Source organism: Hemitrygon akajei, chromosome 3 (assembly GCF_048418815.1).
Source record: "Hemitrygon akajei chromosome 3, sHemAka1.3, whole genome shotgun sequence".
Classification (NCBI taxonomy): domain Eukaryota; kingdom Metazoa; phylum Chordata; class Chondrichthyes; order Myliobatiformes; family Dasyatidae; genus Hemitrygon; species Hemitrygon akajei.
The window spans coordinates 175105624-175125691 of record NC_133126.1 but is presented as its reverse complement, the minus strand read 5'-3'; the positions used below and the strand labels follow the sequence as shown (position 1 = coordinate 175125691).

Here is a 20068-nt window from a genome sequence, read left to right as displayed (position 1 = left end):
AAGGGGGTGCAAGTTCATACATTCCCAGCATCTTCAAGGTTAGTAGAGTGGTGGTGGGCATAATTTTAGCTTATCACCCTGACTTGGGGCAGATCTTTGACAACACTTTTAGGACAGCACATTTACCTTCCTCAAAGGATGCCTCTGACCTGCGAAGCATCTGACAATGAAGTACTTCATTAGATCCTTTCAAAGGGTAGATTTTTAACCCAGAGGGCAATATGTATAAAGAATGAGAGGCTGGAGGAGGTGGTTGAGACAGGAGCAATAAAACTTTTGAAAGATAGCGGCAGATACATGGATGGGAAAGGTTTAGAAGGATATGGGTCATGCACAGTCAAATGGGACTAACTTGGATGGACATTTTTGGTTGTCATGGACAAGTTGGGCAGAGGGGCCTGTTTTCATGCTGTATGCGGTTAAGAGAATCCGAAGCAGGAGTCACATGTAAGTCAGACCAGGTAAGGGCAGAAAATGTCCCTCCTTGAAGAACACTTCTGGTCCATGTGAGTTTTCATGATAATTTGATATTATATAGCCAGTGACATGCCCACTCTGCACCAATACTCCTCTGATAGAATAATAGCAATTTAATTTTCCTAGAAGCCAAATTGTAAATGTCTGCCATAGCATTTTGAATTTGCACAGCTGTTATAACAACTGAATTCAGTTGTCAAGGAGCAGTACAATATGTCGCTGGACCAGTAATCAAGAAGTCTTAACTACCATTACAGCCAGTTGTTTCAGCTGAATTTGTATCTCCTTTGGGTAGTTACTTCCTTAAGATCAGGGAGTTGGTGTCCAGAAAAACAGGGTAAATTTCCAAAATGATATGTTTTTGATCAACCTTCTACACAAAAGTGGCCAGAATTTCATTCCCATTAAGAATTTACAACTTGTAATCCTCTCATATTATGGTACATTTTATTCCTATAGTCTTTTTAAATAGGCACAGAATCTTGGCTTTTTCCTGACTTGACAACCATTTTTTTGCCAATTGGACAGAACTGAAAGGCTTTAGCTGTATTTAACTAAAAAGGCTCTCTTCCACATAATTACAGTATTAATATAAGCTATGGAAACGAGTCTATCAAGTCCACTCTAATCATAAAGCACCTACCCACATCTATCCCACTTTATTCTCTCCACATTTCCTTCAACTCCACTCAGGTTCTTCTGTTCACCAACACCCTAGGGACAATTAGTCTACCGACTTGCACATGATTGGGAAGCGGGAGTAAAGTGGCACATTGAGAGAAAACCCATCTGGTCACAGGGAGAACATGTGAATTCCCTGCACTAGCTTCAAAGGTCAGGATTGAACATAAATCAAAACAGCTGTGAGGCATCAGCATGATTGGCTGGATCACCATCCTGCCCAAACCCTCTTCCCACCTGGAGCCATCTCTATAGCATGAGTGAACAACTCTTGTTCACCTCTGTTGAAGCTCAGTTCTTGAAGAACGTTATGCTGCATGATAGTTCTCCATGTAGTGTGATATGTAGGAAGGTCTTCCAGCTATGAGTATGTCCCCTATCTATGGTTTCCTCTCTCAATTGTTTCCTTCAAGCCACAAAGTAGAGTTTTACTATATTATCAAGGAAGGAGAGCAATTTATATTCTTATAGTGCTTTTGATGTGATAAAATATCTCAAGATATTTGGAAGCACAATACAAACTTCTGCTGATTAATAAGATGGGACACCTCTTGTCAGGATGACTTAGAATGAGATGTCCATGTCAGCCATTTCAATAATACCTACTTTGTCAACACTGATGATCAGAAAAGAAAATCTGAAACAAAAGTAAAATATTGATCTTTGGTCCCATGAACCTGTGTTCAAATTTGTTCCAATAAATCTATTCCATTTTGGGCACTGTTTGGCCTGTTTTCACTGGGCCAGTCACTAGACCTGTTAGCTAACCAGATAATGAGGGTCTGCAGGCAATCCAGGAAAGGCATTTGCATGCTTTCTCCTAACACTCGAAGAAGAAACAGCAATGGTAGTAAAATCAAGTTTTAAATGTCTTTTTAAAAAGTGTTTTGAGGGTAAGAAATGTCAAAACGGAGATTCACGATTCCCCTATCTCATGTATAAGACTGCAAGACTATTATGATACTATTTCTGTCCCTCAGATGTTGACCATTTCATTAGGGTAGCCTGCTGTGATATCACTTACTCAAAGGCCCTAACTAGAAACAAAATATACCATGGTAAATGCATTTGTTCACATTACAGTGTAAGGGTATTCTAACTATAGCAATAAGAAACAGATGAGAAATAGTTATTTGCAGACATTAAATGGAGAGAGAAGCTAATGATAGGAAAGGATTAAATCCCTGGTGCTTAGGTCACGTTTGAAATAAAGATTCTTTGCACTCAGTCATTTAGGAGAGCTTGAACTGGTGATGTCTAATAAGCCATATAATTCCAAGTCATGCATTTATACTGCAATGCTGCCGATCGGCTTCCTGCAAGTTGCTTCAGTATTGTTTTCCAGCCCCAGTGCAATAGGACCTGTTATATTTACAGTATATTCCAGGACAAGTTCCATGACAACTGGTTCCACTTTAAGACATCTGTAATGCATAAGCCTGTGCAGATCCAATTGTTTTGAAATCACTGTTCACAGCTATTTAACTGGTAGTAGTGCCTTCCTCAACCAGTGGTGAAGGTCAGTGCAGGCCAGTGAGTGACTTTGCTGTCTTAATACAGTTTGCAATGACTGTTTCAGCTACTCAGACCACTGACAATTAAGAAACACAATTCCTACTTAAATTAAAGAAGGAATTGAGACCAGAGCAATTGAGACCATGTTTGTTCCAGCCTTCCAAATGAAATCACCCCATCTAATTGCATTTATTCCTCTCTCGATATTTCCAGAATTTTGAATCATTAGACTTCACCCCTCATTTTCTTTTTCTTTTCACACTTGTGTGGGATTCAGTTGACATTTTGTGTGTAACTGACCCTGGTCACTCCCATAATTGTCTGAATATCTTATGTTTGAGCACATATCCATACTGCACAATATCCAGTTATCCAATTCAGAGTTTATTACTAGGATTCATTTATGATGTAAACCAGCACTAGGTTTTTCTACATATATCTCCATTTTATTTCAAGTACAAAGCGCTAAAAGAAATTAGATAAGCCTTCATCTGCATGAATTCATAGACAGTAAATGAATTTGCTGTATTAAAGTTCAGCTATACCCTCCAACTTCTGATCCTTCTTTCCCCCTCTAATGTATTGCATAGGAGCTGGGAATATTTGTATCCCCTTCATTCTGTGCTGCCAATGGGGGTCACCAGGAAATGAGCCCAAGTTACAACCAGAAGCAACTGTCCTCCTTCTAAAACAGTGACATACAACAAGATTTCCCATATTTTAATATAAAATGGAATATAGATCTCTGTTGACTTGAAGCAGACATCTTTTCTGGTTTGATATAATTATGAGTTTGCCTGTAACTGTGTGCTCTAAATAAAACTAGCCCTTTTGCATTCATCCATCCCCATTTGTTGGGTGGTCAAAAAAAAAAACGCCTGTTCCAGCTGATCAGCATCAACATCAGTCACATCTTTCATATTTTGTACTAAACAATTAACTAACAGTTCAGGGCCCAGTAAATGGCCCAAATTTACAGCAAAGCAGGTTAGACACATTTACTTATTCAATACATTCGCTCTCAGCCATTGATCTTCCAGCCCAGTCTCAGTTTGCGGATCCAGGTTCCTGAGTCTGAAATAGTTAATCCTGCTGCAGCCCCTGCATTTGAAATGTTCATGGTATTTTACCACTGCACATTTGTCCAAACAGATTGATCACCAGCTAGCAAAAAGAATTGCTAGAGCTGTGGTGGAATTTTGAGCTGGGTAAATTTCATGTTAATTCCCTTTCACAGCTAAACATAAATGGAGTGGTAATAAATGAAGTGGTGCATTCTATTGATTGCAAAATGACCACTGGATTGCAGCCTTGTCGTTCTTTAGACACTTCTGTGAATTGAAAGAATGGGTATTGAAATTCTTTCTGATTTATGTGGAATAATTTAGAGCCAAAGTAATATTGTTATTTAGGTTCCTAAAACATCTGGTGTGACAGCTCGTTCAGTTTTGACTAACATGTTTCACTGATCATGTGTTTAAGATTAAAGGTCACTGGCAAAAATTGTGATATTTAACATGGATATAATCATTATTAATCAAATTGCTAACTATAATTAGAATGTGAATATAAGAGCTATGGAAACTTTTTTTTAATATAATGATGCAGGGTTTAAGCTGCCATAAACGAAAATGGACAAATGCTATGTCATTGTTTGGTAAAGGCTGATTAGTTCCACCTTAGTTAAATGTCCAGATGCCCCATCAGTTCTACTGCATACATTGTTATTAAATTTCTTTAGGTACTATTTTAAAATCATTGGAACTTTTTGTTGAGGATTAGCCTAATGCACGATTTTATTTGGTACAGACATTAATCTATAATCATTAAAGGTATAGTGGGTTCTTATCAGTTTTGTGGAATAAGGTAAAAATCAGAATTGATAGATTTACTTCCTTGAAATCCCATTGTCAGTGTCAATCGCATGTTTTATATGTCATTAGTTATGCTTTAACACTCACCTGTAAGTAATGTTCTTGGCTGGTAGAGATTACATTGCTAGCTCCTCTATGAATCAGCACCACTGGATTTATGCAGCCTCACCTTTATGAGTGGGGTCTCATCTTCGGCAGAGTTGTTCACTACCTCCCCTCTTCTTTAAACACAGTAAAAGAAAGAGAAGGTCAATAGATTTTCCTGCAGCATTTTGATGAGGGCAACACTTACATCACCTTCCAGGATGATATTTGCTTTCTTGGTTGTTCATAGAACCAAGTTTTTCTTTAATCACCAATTCTTGCTACTTTTACAAGAATACTAATTAATAGCAAGATACCATTTAAAGACACTCAATATTCAAGACTTCTGATTCCAGGTCACTTATATTGGACCCATTAGTTTCTAATGCATTTTAAAATAAATTTAAGAAAGCAAATTTTGCTGCTTTATTACTCAAGACAAAAGAAGACATATTCTAAACAATTCATATCTAATTGATAACTTTTAATTATCTGAAATCTTGAGCCCAACTCTACAGCTATAAAATGCTCTGATGTTGTTATTGTATATTTAACACTCATTAAAGTTGTGAATTAGGCTGGGCAGTTCATTGAAAGGGAGAGCAAATGTTGTAAAATAGGAATACTTGGATTTATGCTGTCACTTTGTTTCTAATTACGTCTTTACAAAGTTAATACTTCCCATGTCAGAATTTTCAAGGTTAAATTACTTTATGATTTAATTTTTAAATCAAAATATTCATGTTTATTGCAGTCACTGTTCTTCATTTATACAGCTTAATGATATTGGATACCTTAACAAGGGATCTATTATTAGTAATTTAAACATAGAATATAGAACACAACTACACAGTACATGCCCTTTGGCTTACAGTGGTGTGCCAACCTATATAAACCTCATCCAAGATTAATCTAGCTCTTCCCTCCATAGCCCAGAACCCTCCTTTTTTCTCACATTCATGTGCCTATCGAAGAATGCCCTAAACTTCCATATTGCATCAGATTTTATTGCCACCCTCGAGAGTACATTCTAAGCACCCACCACTCTCTGTGTAAAAAAAAAATCCTACTCTGACAACTCCCCTAAACTTTCCACCGTTCACCTTAAATGGATGTCCTCTGGTAATTGGCCTTTGCTTCCCAGAGAAAAAGATGCTTGCTGACCATTCTGTCTATGCCTCTATCAAATCAACTCCCATTCTCCATCACCCCAAAGGGAAAGGCCTAGTTCCCTCATCTTATCTTCACAGGACATGCCCTCTACTCCAATCTCCTCTACACCCTCTCTAAAGCTTCGACATTTTTACTCTACAATGAGGCAACCAGAACTGAACACAATACTCCAATCATGGTCTAATTAGAGATTTCTGATGCTGCAACATTATCTCACAGCTCTTGAATTCAATCACACAATTAATGAGGGCCAACATAACATATGCCTTCTTAACTATCCTATCAACTTGTACAATAACTTTGAGGGATCTATGTACTTGGAATCTAAGATCTCCCTGTTCCTCCACACTGCTAAGAATCCTCCCATTAACCTTGCACTCTACCTTCAAGTTCAATTTTCGAAAGTGTATCACTGTATACTTTTCCAGATTGAACTTTATCTGCCCAGCTCTGCATCCTATCTAAGTTGTGCTGTAACCTATGACAATTTTCTTCATTATCCACAACACTAACAACCTACATATCATCTGCAGGTTTACTAACCCACTCTTCCAACTCCTTATCCGAGTCATTTATAAAAATCACTAAGAGTGGTGGTGTGGGGTGGGGGTGGGGGGGTGTCCCAGAACAGTTTCCTGTGGAACATCGCCAGTCACTAGCATTGACCTCCATCCAGGCAGAATGTGCTCCGTCTACTCCCCCCCGCTTCTGTGGGCGAACCTATTCCAAATCCATGCAGCCAAGCTTCATGGCTTCCTGAAAGAGCCTATCACAGGGAACTTTGTCAAACATCTTACGGAAATACACATACGTAACATCCACTGGTCTACCTTCATCAATTTGTTTCGACACCTCCTCCAGAAATTCAGTCAGGCTCACGGGGCACACCCTGTGCTTCACAAAGCCATGCTCACTATCCATAATAAGACTATGCTTCTCCAAATGCTCATAAATCCTGTCCCCAAGAATCCTCTCCATGGCTTTGCCCACCACTGATGTAGGACCTACTGGTCTATAATTCCCTATTACCTTTCTTGAACAAAGAAATAACATTTTCCACCATCCAATCATCTGCTACTACTTCGAGTGAGGATGCGAAGATCATCGCCCAAAATGCAGCATTTTCTTCGCTCACTTCCCATTGTAACCTGGGAATATCCCATCTGGTCCTGGGGACTTAACTAACTAAATGTTTTTCAAAAGTCCAGCACATCCTCTTTCATAATGTTGACAAGCCCCATCATATTAGCCTGTACCAAGCTGACTTTCACATTCGTCAAAATCCCTCTCCTTGGTAAACAACAAAGAAAAGAATTTTTTTAAAGACTCTCATTCCTCCTCTGCCTCCAAGCATATTTCCCCCTCTAGTCATCCTTCTGTTCTTCACATATATGTAGAACACTTGAGGTTTTTGGGAATCCTACTCAGCAGGTCTTCTGATCGCCCCTTCTAACTTTCCTAGGTCCCTTCTTAAGACCCTTCCTGGTGACCTTATAACTCTCAGGAGCTCTAAGTATTGATCGACCATCCAGAAGATTGATCATGGGAGGGGATCCACAGAGTCAATGAAAATTTTTTAAAATATGGAGGCTAGAACTCTGAAATGAAAACAAAATAGAAAATGCTTGAAGTACTAAGCAGGTTAGGTAAAGTTTCAGATCTGAGAACATTTGTCAATTGAAGGACCTCAGTCCTGAAACTTGAATTGTTTCTCTTTTCACAGATGTTGTTTGGCATGTTAAACACTTACAACATTTTCTGTTCTTAATCCACTGGTCAATGTGTGGAAAAATTTCAATGTTCATAGAAGCATCGAGCACTAAAGCTACACAGTAAGGAAGCAGACCCATTTAGTCCATGCTAATCATCATGAAAATACTTACATTAACATTATACTAACCCCATTTTATTCTCTCAACATTTTCATCAGTTTCTCCCCTTCCCCAGACCTTACTACATACTTGGTGCAAGCATCATTTAACTTAGCAACCAGCAAGTCTTTGGGATGTGGGAGGAAACAGGCACACATGGAGAAAACCCGCAGGGTCACAGGGAGAATGTGCAAAGTCCACACCAATAACACCAGAGGCCAGGATCAAGCCAGGGTCACGGCAGCTGTGAGACAGTAGCTCTGCTAGCTGCACCACTGTGCTCGCATTTTCTCTTTGGAACAATACCTCGGCCTTACTCAGTAAATTCAGTAAATATTAGCAACTGTGACTTCAAAAATATACAGTGGCTAAGTCTGATAAGGTTAGTTGATATTTCAAACATCAACAGAATAGGGTTGATGATAAACATTAAAAAAGAGTAATAGAGATTCCTGATTGATATCTGGATCCCAGTTAGGTCATCAGAACAAGAGGCTCAGATCACCAAAATAAACAGAAACAGTGATGTTTCAGAATCTAGCTATCCTGCACGTTATTTATTTGATATTGCACCTAGGCTCATATTGGGAAGAACGGTACAAACTCGGACTCCTAATCTAAAATCTAAAGCACATTGTAAAGAATTGATTTGAGACCACTTAATAACTGGTATTTATGCTTTTGGGGAAAGAAAATCTCATCAGAGGCCAATGCAAACAATATCATTTGTCATTTGTAAACAATTATGGCAGCTGAAAGAGTCACAATTTGTGGATTGTAATTTATTTTTGTATTTTGGTCCTACTCCCTAGTTCCGCTTGCCAGATCAAAGAATTTGGGTAAGTTCCTCTGCTTATAATTCCAAACCATAATTCATAAGGATCAAAATGAAAGGTTTATTAATTGGTGCATAACTCAGGATGATTTAAAATCTCCCACACTCCCTTCTCTTCCTTTCCCTCCTCTAAATAAAAGTGTAAATGTTTGCCATTTTACTTCAGGATCAGATTGCATTACCATAATCACAAGCAGTATTTAAGTAATTCACACAGTAGACTGAGTTCTAAATCACTCCATCTGGTAACTGAACCGATATCAGGGCCTCTCAAAACCCACTTGTATTTATTTCTGTCACCTATAGATTAGAGCCAGTGAATAGCAGAGTCTGTGATAATTGCTTAGTCTATTGTTGATCATATCTTTGCTTTCACAAAAAAAGTTTATAAATATTTGCTTTTGTCCAATAATGGCGTCGTCTGCATACTTGATTTGTGCTGGGAATAGAGTTAAATACTGGATTGCATCAGTACAAGGTTAACAGCCTCAATGGGATTAGGAGGGAGTGGCATTATTTCCTTATTCAGACATCTGGCTGGAGATAAGATCAGTGATTGTGAGAAAGTAAATCACAAATTATTTAGCTGCTAAGTAATACTGCCATTTACTGATATTAAGTATGTCTTACATCTGTATAGCTTTGTAACCGCTAAGAGTTTGTTCCCTTTAAAAGAAAATTAAGCTTTTTTGTACCAATTGTTTTTATCAAATTAATGCTTTAGAAAGGTAATATTTTCTTCTAATGTCAATAACTTATTTTAGGAATTTGATAAGCAATTAAAGCCTGATCATATCATATTGATTGATATAATTAATCACTTTATATTTAAAAATACAAAGCATCCTAGATTATTCTTCATCTACGATGGTCTAGATAAGACAAGGCTGGTGGGAATGCTTCATTTTCCAGTTTTGTGGTGGTCAGTGAAATGATCCAAGGTCCTGTAATGAGATGAATGAGTTTGAAAGTATATTAGTTAGGTCAGTTCAGCTTCACCCAGATACCGAGAATAGTCCTTATCCTTTTCCAGAACTGTTTGAGATTATCTTCCCTCTGCTAAAGCGTAAGATATTCTTTCTACTCAGGACTATTGATTGAGTGGTAGTGTTATTATGTTTATTCTATACACAAAGCAGAAAGAATGTGTTTACAAGTTTTGCCATATTGACTGACCAGAATATTCCTTCCTCCTGCAATACCTGATAGATAAAAAATAGTCACATTATTTTGGGGTGAACATTTGTTATGATCACTTTTAAAATTATTATCTCCGATTTTCCAAATAGTAACTATGGCACATGAACCTGCAGTGAAAACTGCAGGCACACACAGATGGTAAATATTAAATGTAATTTTGCCCAAATACTTCATCTTTTTGAAGTGTAACAGTCTTTTCTAATTCTATTTGGACCTCGCAGTAGTTACTAAATTATTTCTTCTATTACTTTGATTGGTTTTGACTATAATAGCAATTGGTAGATTTTTAATTTATGGAACAAATGATGACAGAAATACTGCATCAAATTTAAAGCAGTTTTTAAGCATTAATAACTGCAGAATATTGGTTAAATTAAGAGACTTCACAGACATTTCCAACAAGGATTATTGAACAGATCCCAGTTTCTCACATGATGTAATACCTGCTGCCTAAATATCTGCCTCCCATCAACCTTCTCCTGAACCCAAGCAATTGTATTAAAGTTAAATCCCCTTCTCAGTCGATGGATATTACCCTGCTAAAATGGGTAGGCATAGTAACAACCTATCTTATTTAGGTGAAAAAAAAACTGTTCTGGTTCTTAGAATCATTTATTTCAAAACCATTTTCCCGAAGCTGCTTCTGATGATGAATTAATAATAAAATAACTTCCTGTGTACTCATTAACCTTTCACTTAACTAGTAAGTGTAAGACCTTTCCACCTTTGTCCCATAAGTAGATATCATAATTTAAAGGCTTCATCTCATTTCTTAATCTCTAATCAGTCATCCTAATTTTAGTGAAAATTTTTAGTGTATTTTTGTTAAAACATGGTTTGCACAGAACCTAGAAAGCAATATTTTATTTAAAATTACACACAGCACAAATATATATATATATATATTTGCTTATACTGTATATGTATCTGTACAGATTGATAAAAGATTGGCTGGTGGTGGGAAGAATTCCCTTGTAGCACACAGCAGCATCATTATTACCTATGTCTGCCCTTTGATCTGTGATGTCAGTATCATTCATATTGACAAATGTGCTGTCCAGTTGCATTGTGCAGGGAATGTTTTAGCAGCTATGAATGATTATGAATAAAGCTTGAGCACAGGCAGACCCCAGTGCCTTCCAGTGCTTTCATATTTGCTGTGTGACAAGTAAATGCATCTAGACTTTCCTTAGAGATTTTCAAATGTTTGATGAAAGACATTTTGCAAATTGGCAGAGGTGCCTTGTACAATGCAATTTGTAACTAGGGCCGAGACATATAGTGTGAAAGAAGAGAGTGGGCGGCTGGATCAGTCGGCAGAATAAAGGTATTTACTATAAATGCAAGCAATTAATTGGGGGGGGGGGGGGAGAATAACTAGATCAGCTACTCCCTGACAGAAAGTGGAGCAAAATTTTAAAGAAACATCACTGATAAATCCCCAACAAAGAAGACAGCTTCCCCACATGCAGTGAAAGAACAGACAAAGCTGTTGAGGTTTACTTATGAACAATAAAGTTACTTTTTATGTTTAAATATTTTGAAAAAGTGTTAGTATGTATTTTGTTTTGGAAGCCTCAATATAATTAACCAAGATGTGAGAACAAATATTTGTGTATTCAATTTAGGTGTAACTCATGATAAAATGTAATTTCTTTTCTCTCTCCCTTCCATTTCTTTCCCTGCACGTCAGATGTCAGCAATTGAGAACATGGCAGAGAAGCTGGAAGGTTTCAGTTCATTGAAGCCAGAAGCCAATGACCTCCTCCGGTCTGTCCCCTCAATGTTTGATTTTAGGGCACCCCCGTCCGTCATTCCAGAAAGCCTGCTGCGAAAGGGCAAGGAGCGGTACACCTGCAGGTAATTACATTCTCCTCAAATTGAGAATCACGCTAGCAGCAATGCTAAATTTTCACTGCGTTTTCTTCTGCAAATTGCCATTACGACATAACGAGAATGGCAGCCATTTTTCCTCATACCTAGGGAAAATATAATACAATTGAGATTCAGAATGATTCTCAGCTATTTGAAGGCAGACCTCAGTGAACTCTCGCTAAGATTATGTTGAATTATAGGAAACCAAATTGGATCACTCAACAATGAACCGGAGCTGAGTCTTATCAGCTAGATTTGACTGACAGTTGGTTACTTTATTTGTGGAAAACTTCCTGACTTCTCTTGTGCCCCATTTAAGGAGAATGCTTCTACTCTTAGATCAAGCTTGATCCCACCAGCTTCACAGCATGGCAGCCATTTGCTGTATGCCTGTTTACTAGACACAGTAGCTATGATCTAGTAAATGGGCTTTTGTTTCTAATGGCTTAATGGGAATTATTTTGATTCCAGATATTAATCGGGAATCTGTATTACTCATTTCAACACTTATCATCTAGTACAACCCTATCTTCATCTTAACTTGGAGAATGCATGGCTATTGAACTTATTGGCTAATTAGTCTATTCTTTCACCATAATGATCCATGATTTGAACTTTGGCAATCTTTGGTGTGTTTATGTATTAGACAAATTGTAACTCTTTGGTTTGAGTGGAATATATGATTTTTCACTTGGGCAATAACTGTAGAGCAGATTACTTATCATCATTATTTGCACCACTTTTAATAGTTAATATAACTGGGTGTATTCTCAAGAAGGAGATTTTGCAGAGAAACAGAGTTGGGCAGAGATGTAAGGGTCAAAGGGATTGGACTATTGGAATAACTGAACATTCAAGCAGCATCTCTGGGATTAAAGGCAACACACACACAAAAGGCTGGAGGAGCTCAACAATTCAGGAGGCTTCTCGCTTAAGTGTCCAACAATAATCAGCCAGTATTAATGGATTCCAGTTGCCCTCATACCGTTTCTCCTTGACCACAATGTCCTGGTGAAACCTTTCACCATGCTCATCACCGACAGTGCCAAGATGTTCGGAGAGGAATTCTGAATGGAAAATGAATCTTTAGTAACATGTTGCATTTCATGGTTTTGTATGCTTGAAGCATGTTGCAAACCATTTGCACATCGTTTGATGCTCTGTAGTTGCCAAGAAAATTTTCAACAATATCCTTGAATGCCTTCCATGCAATTTTCTCCAGTCCCACTAGAAATTATTCAAACTGCCTGTAATTGATGACTTACTGGATTTGTCGACCAACCAAAATGCCTTAATCTTGGCATCAGTTATACTGATGAATTATGAATTGAAATAATAAATAGAGGTGATTTCAAAAAAAATAGTGCATGATGGGGAATTTTCACAGTGATTTTAATGATCAGCAGCCCAAAATCCATAATATACAACCAAGGTTGTTCAGGAAGCAATATCTCTGTTGTCAGTGTAATCCATTCTGAGTATCACTGTATCACTACTCCATTCTGGGTAGTGCTGTACTCAGTGGAGATCTCAGTCTGACTAGTTCTGTGCTTAATGAAAATACTCTGATCAAGAAAATCCAGTACTGGATAGAGTCTCTCCAGTCTGACCAATAGTTTACAATTGGAGACTTTCCAACCTGGCCAGTATTCACTCTGCTTGTCTGGTACTATAGCCAGCGAATGTTGGGAAACTATTTGGTCTGGCTTATTTGTTCATGGCTAATTTTATCATTTGCGTATTGTGTACTTGGATAAAAATCAAAAGTAATTTTGGGTTTGTTGTGTCTATAGTTGATTATATCGTTTTGGAACACAAATATTCTCCATATGTGATTCACAAGGGGAGCACAAAGGCATCGGAGAACTGACAGCTATGTCACAGTGATAAAATGGGTTGTGTATATAGTAAGTTACCACTCTCCACTTTGCAGTCAAGACAAAGTGCTGAGCTGAACCCAATGTCTCTCCAAAGAGAGGAAGGGAAAATCAAACAGAGGAACACCCAGACCATTCTTAAATATACAAGGGAACAATTAGAGATCTGGAGAAGATCACCATTTAATCCAGAGATGATACAGATGGAGGGAGGCCAAGAATGCCAGAGAGTTCAAAGTAAGCAGCCTGAGATAAAGAGGTATTTCAGCAGAAAATTTTAACAACTGAAGGTGACCACTGTGTGCTCCTAATAAACAGGGAGCCTTGGCACTGCTAAAAAAAAATCCCTTTTGCTCCTGATTTCAGAAGATGACAGCCAAACTACATAGCTGCCAGGAAAGGCTCTTTTCTGTTTCCTGTGTAATGTTCAGATTGCTTTAATTAGAAAAAGAGGTTTCCTTTCAAGATGAAATTAACCATTCGAATCATTATTTATAACAAATGCCATTTAAAAAAATCTTTTCCTATTCCCTGTGCACCAAACCGAAGCATTTCAGTATGAATTCCATGACTGCTCCTTGTAGCAATCCATCTGACCTTGTTTCTCTCCTCTCAACAGATACTGCGGCAAGATCTTTCCAAGATCTGCAAACCTGACCCGGCACCTTCGGACACACACTGGAGAGCAACCTTACAGGTTAGAGAAAACCGTGTTAATGGGAAATACCCTGCCCATAAATCATACCTGTGTCGGAGTTGCTACTCTGGCAAAATGTTTCACTTGAAAGGAAATGACCCCCTCAAAAGTAAAGTCCATGTAAATACATCTGATTTTTATAGTCTATCTCACAGCACATACTCCGAAGTAGGTGGATTGTTTACATGTTAGGCTTTCAAGGAGATTTTATACCTTGGTATATTTAATAAAAAATAGCGCTTCTCAATTTAGCCCCATTATAAATAAACATTTTAAAAGGCAGTATGAAATCCCATGATGGAACATAATTTTGTAAACAAAAATGTTATAAAACGTACTCACAGCGCTGAAGGTTACTTGATGCCTTTACTTGTAGATCACAACTCTCTTTCTTATTAGGTCCTCATGCCCCAAATGGAATTTTGGAATGCTTCCCTAAATCATATCTGGTGGTCAGGACCATTTGGTTTTGCACTTTCTGACACTTTGTATGGATGGCTTTTACCTCTTTGAAGATCTCTGTAATGATCACCACTAATTGGACCAGAACCCAAATACTCTCAAAGGTGCTTAAAGCTCTCAGAAAACAATCTCTCATTCCAATAAATGGAGCAGAAAGTGTTGAAATGTGAACAGCCCAACTTTTTCACATGAAGCCGGTGACTCAGCTTAATTGATAACTGTGTCACAGAATACAGCTCTGTTCTTTTCATAAATGCAATCAATTGTGCTTTGCTACCCAGAGAATAATTTCAACTAATTTATCTGCATTTTGTGCAGTAATTTTTTTCCCTCATGTCCTTAGAAACACCTAGATTATATAAAAATAAGCAAAGCTTCTTATGCCATGAAGTGAGCATGTTCAGCTCATCAGGCCCGTCTTGGTCAAAAAGTGCATATTTAGTCTAAACCCACTTCCCAGTTGTTAGTTCAAAGCCAAGTATAATACCACATAGTTACAATACATATTAAATGTTATCTTCAAAGATGTGCAGTGTTTTAGATACACTTGAAGTTGATGGACAGCAAAAGATCAGTCTCTGTAGCTCGGGCACGTTGCTCCAAGAACAGACACTTCTTAACACTGTCAGCTCTCCCCACCTGCCACTTCAAAACTACTATTTAATGCCTCAAAATACATAGAAGTCCAGAGTGACTCTGAACAAGGAGGCAAAAATATTCCCAGATATCAGTGTCTGATCCCTTCAGCTGAGCAAAAACAAACCAGCAGACCACACAGACCAGGTGTTATCTGTTAACCCACTTATCTTCCCAAAAGAAGTTTAATACTGTACAGTTTCAGTGAGCAGCATAACCAGGAACACAAGTGCAAATGCAACAAACAAATTGAGGTATGGTTTCAACATGACCCCCGGCATCACACTACCATTTGTACATCAGCAAATAAAACAGAAACAGCCTGGTTTTCAATTCCTCTCATTTCGATGGCAATCATCTATAAAATCTGCAATGTTGGTTTATAGCTGAAAATCTGCCACCTTATTTCTTGGTATATGAAATATTTAACCAATGCCAGAACACATGTCTCTAATCGTTTTCTGCTTCAAACTTCCATATCCTCACCCAGTCTTCGAGAGTACAGTAGGGTTTGGCGGTACCCATATCTGTACATATAATGTAATAGTTAAGATTGCTTATGAGAACTCCAGCCAAGGACAGCCCAAGGGTAATGACTGTAGAGATTTTTGTAACAGTAGAAAGACTCTAAAATAGTGTGCAATCCAAATTGTAGGCTGTGCAATCAGCAAACAGAAGATTGTCAGTGATAAAGAAGGAGCAAAATAATTCGGGACATTCTACATGGCATTCCCCCAAGCCCCTGCTGTTCCTGAGTGTGTGTGGCTAGACTGTAGCATCCATGATTTATATGTCACAGTAAGCATCATGCAGATTGTATGGTTTTTTACTGCTTTAAGAGACTGAAACAATTAGTATCATATTAAATAATTTTCACATTGAAAAATTGCCAAACATCATTATGTGACAGATGTATGTTTTCTGAAGTCATTGAGGGGAAGCAAGATAAAAAAAATAAGGGTGATGAAGACTATCATCATTTGCCATAAACAGCAGTCAGAATAATTATTTTATGTCTGTAGAACAGTGTACGGAGAAATACGACCAAGGCTCAAGGGATTCTAAATGACTACAGGGTATGAAAGCTGATGCCTGTCCTACCAGCTTGATAGACTAAACTGCTCACATTGGCACAGTATTAAACATTTACTTTGTTTATTGTAATCTTTCTTGGAAGATAACAGAGCTTCCTTTGGGACTGGCAATTGAGTAGGCTAATCGTGGAAGAAGAAAAGATGTAATCACTGGACATAATTTTGCATGAAAAATCTTGGCCAAGTTTGTCATTCTTTAGAAGCTGCAACACATGGGATAGAGCAAGCTAAGAACTTAATACGTGTGTCTCGTTGCCAAAGGCATTGAACCATAGACGGCCTACGTATGCAAACGTGTAAAAGAGAAGGAATATGTAGATGTGGGCCAAGTGTCGCGATCGGCATAACTTCCATGCTGCAGAAAATGGAGCAAGTTACTTGTCAGGGTAACGTAAAGCTGTAGGACTCAGTGCCTTGTTCCGAGGCTTTAATCACAGAGTACCATAGAGTACTCAGCACAATATACAGCCATTTGGTCCATCAGTGTTCATGATCCACTTAAACTCTACTTCATCTAAGATAATCTTACAAAGTCCCTTTTGTTTTGAGTTATGACCAGACTGGGTCCATAGCTCAAGGTCTCTGATTTCAGATCCAGCACTAAGCAACTCTGCCACTCAGAAGCAATAAAGAACTATTAAAATTGAAGTAACTAAAAATTAAATTGAAGTAAAAATCTAAAATGATTACATAAATTATTTTTCTTTAAATATTTTAAAGTTATATTCCCTTTGCTTCTTATTCCACATGATTACAATCGCTACTGAAGTAAGTGGGATCTAGGATCCCCTCACCAGGACTGGGTTCCATGTGGAGTGCAGTAGTGATCAAGCTAACAGATTTGCCTTCTGAATTATTCGATGAGTTCTAACATCTGCATTTCTCAGCACATAGGTGGAAGTATGGCACTGAGGGCTGTTTCATGATGGTTCTATTTGGAACCACTGGCAAAACCCAACACAAATCAGCTATTGTGTCAAGTTTGTAGATGACACACCAGTGGTTGGCCTTATTAAGAACAATGACGAGACAGAGTATAGAGAGGAAGTGGAGTGGCTGGTGGAGAAAACATAAGCCTGAATGTGGAGAAGGCTTGTGGATTTCAGGAAGGTGCAGATGAACCATCCCCCTCTGTGAATTTATGGTTCCTCCATAGAGAAAGTTAAGTGGACCACGTTCCTGGGAGTTCACATCACGGATGACCACACTTGGTCCCTTAATATCACCTCCCTGAACAAGAAGTCACAGCAGTGTTTCTACTTCCTAAGAAGATTGAGGCATGCAAAACTCTCCCATCTTAACTGCATTTTACAGGAGCAGCATTGAGAGCGTCCTGACAAGTTACATTTCCATCGTGTCTGGAAGCAGTCTAGCATCGGGCCAGAAGTCCTTACAAAGGACTGTGAGAACAGCTGAGAGGATCATAGGAGTCTCCCTGCCATCCATAGAGGACATTTATCAGGAGTGCTGCGTATGCAGGGCCTCTAGTATTATTAAGGATCCCACCCTTCCATCCAGCATCCTCTTTGATTTTCTGCCATCAGGCAGGAGACTACGATGTATAAAAACACGAATGGTCAGGATAAGAAACAGCTTCTTGCCCCGGGCCATTAGGCATCTGACTTCTCTGCCACATTGTATTCAAAGTATCACTGTACCTTACAATATCTCATCTATACCTTACAATATTTTACATTAATGCACGTTAGTTTGTTATTTATGTGTGATGCACCTGTAGATTTTATTCATACCTTCATAAATTATCATATGTTTTGTGTACTACTGTGTTCTTCACCCTGGTTCAGAGAAACATTGTCTCATTTCTATAGGTTATATATATATATATATATCTATATATATGTATATAGTTAAATAACAATAAACTTGACTCGACTATTTCATCATCTTATTCCTCCTCTTGGATTACAGTGAAAAAGGGAGGGATTCAAAGATTCAAAGTACATTTATTATCAAAGTATGTATGGAGTATATAACCCTGAAATTTGTCCTTCCAACAAGCAGTCACAAAACAATTAAGAACCAACCCATTCAAAGAATAACATGCAAACTGCAACAGAAAAATGGACGAAAACACAGAATATAAAACATAAGATCAAAAGGCATATTTCAGTTCCATTCAGTTCAGTGTTCGTTATTTGCAGGCTGCCCAGGATGAAAAAATCACCCAGAGGTAGTAACAAAATCATGTTGATTCTTCTTGTTCAGTAGGTACAGCATGTATTAGTTGGGAACTACTCATGTGCTCAGCAAGGCACCCCTCCCAGAAGTGGAAGGAATGTTGAAAAATAAATAAATAGCTTTCCCACAATTTGCGTTCAACTCATTAGAGACGTAATTATCAAAAATTTAAGAAAGACCAGGTGTATTTGAGTGAAGAATAAAAATACACTTGTTTCGTTGGAAATTCTTTTGGTATATATGGGTCAGATCATTAATCCAATAATTAAAATTATTTCCTTTAACATCCTTTAAGTACATTTAACTTCTCAAAAGTAATACCAGTGAGTCACCTGTGATATTTCAGAATCAGAATCAGGTTTATTATGTACTCTATGTTGTGAAATATGTACAATGCAATATTGCAGTAGTACAATGCAATACATAAATTATACTATTAATTACAATAAGAAATATATGTACAATTTAATAAGTAGTACAAAAAGAGAACACAATATACTTCTTAAAAAGTCAAAATAGAAAATGCACCAAGGGTTTAAAAGCAGGAAAAGTATAATCTTTGATATCTACTTTTCCCCCAAAAGGTGTAAATACTGTGACCGCTCATTCAGTATCTCCTCCAATTTGCAACGGCATGTACGCAACATCCACAACAAGGAAAAACCATTCAAATGCCACCTCTGTGACAGGTGCTTTGGTCAGCAAACCAATCTGGACAGACATCTGAAGAAGCATGAGAATGGAAACATGTCAGGTAAGCAGCCCCAGCTGGGGTTAAGATATGACTTTGAAATTTTGGACAGTAGCATTCCTGCTCTGTCTTAAAATAGCTTTATAGATTAAACTTCAGCTTTCACATTAATCAAGAAATCCCAATATGAAGCTGATCATTTTCCCCACGAGCCAGGAAAGGGAAAAGAACAGCACGAATTACCCTATACTTCAAGGTTGAGCAGCTCAAGCAGGAACATGGAAACTGATTCCATGAGAACATCCCTGTCCTCTTTAATGAAGAAGTGGTATGGTGCTATTGGACGTTCCAAAAAGGGAAACCATTACTTTCAATAATAATAGAAGCACTTATTTGGATACTTAGTGGGAGTGATTGCAGCTACAAGGTTAGATTGGAAGAAATGAAATTGTTCTTCTTGGAGCAAAGAAGGTTGCAAAGGAATTTGATGGGGATGTACGACATCATGACTGGATTTAGGTGGGTTAGCTGGAGGAAAAACTGCTCTATTTGGTGGAATATCCATGGACGGGGAATGACCATTTAAAAATTTTGAACATTGGACACTAGGAGGCTCAGAGTGACTAAACCTGAAACTCACTGTATATGGGAAAAAGTCAATCAGCACTTTCAAAAGGGAATTGCTTGGGCACTTGATAGAGAATAATTTATAAGGTTGGAGGAAATTGTTGAGTGTTACAACTGTTTAGATTGCTTGCCTATGAGATGATAAAATAACTTTCTCAAGTGTCATAATGAATCCATCACGTGGAATATATTGCAATGAA

The 20068-nt window shown here is 37.9% G+C and overlaps 1 protein-coding gene across 9 annotated transcripts in view; it reads left to right on the top strand.

The window, feature by feature from the left end:
* The window catches only part of mecom (MDS1 and EVI1 complex locus), a 462369-nt gene that overhangs the window by 410109 nt on the left and 32192 nt on the right, over positions 1–20068 (top strand). For 6 of the 9 annotated variants that reach the window (XM_073041408.1, XM_073041407.1, XM_073041406.1 and 3 more), the window contains 4 exons: positions 8488–8514; positions 11404–11570; positions 14082–14159; positions 19135–19304. In XM_073041408.1, the coding sequence (XP_072897509.1) occupies positions 8488–8514; positions 11404–11570; positions 14082–14159; positions 19135–19304 (442 nt within the window). The remainder of the gene's footprint in view (positions 1–8487; positions 8515–11403; positions 11571–14081; positions 14160–19134; positions 19305–20068) is intronic. The other 3 variants (XM_073041410.1, XM_073041404.1, XM_073041403.1) reach the window with 1 other exon arrangement.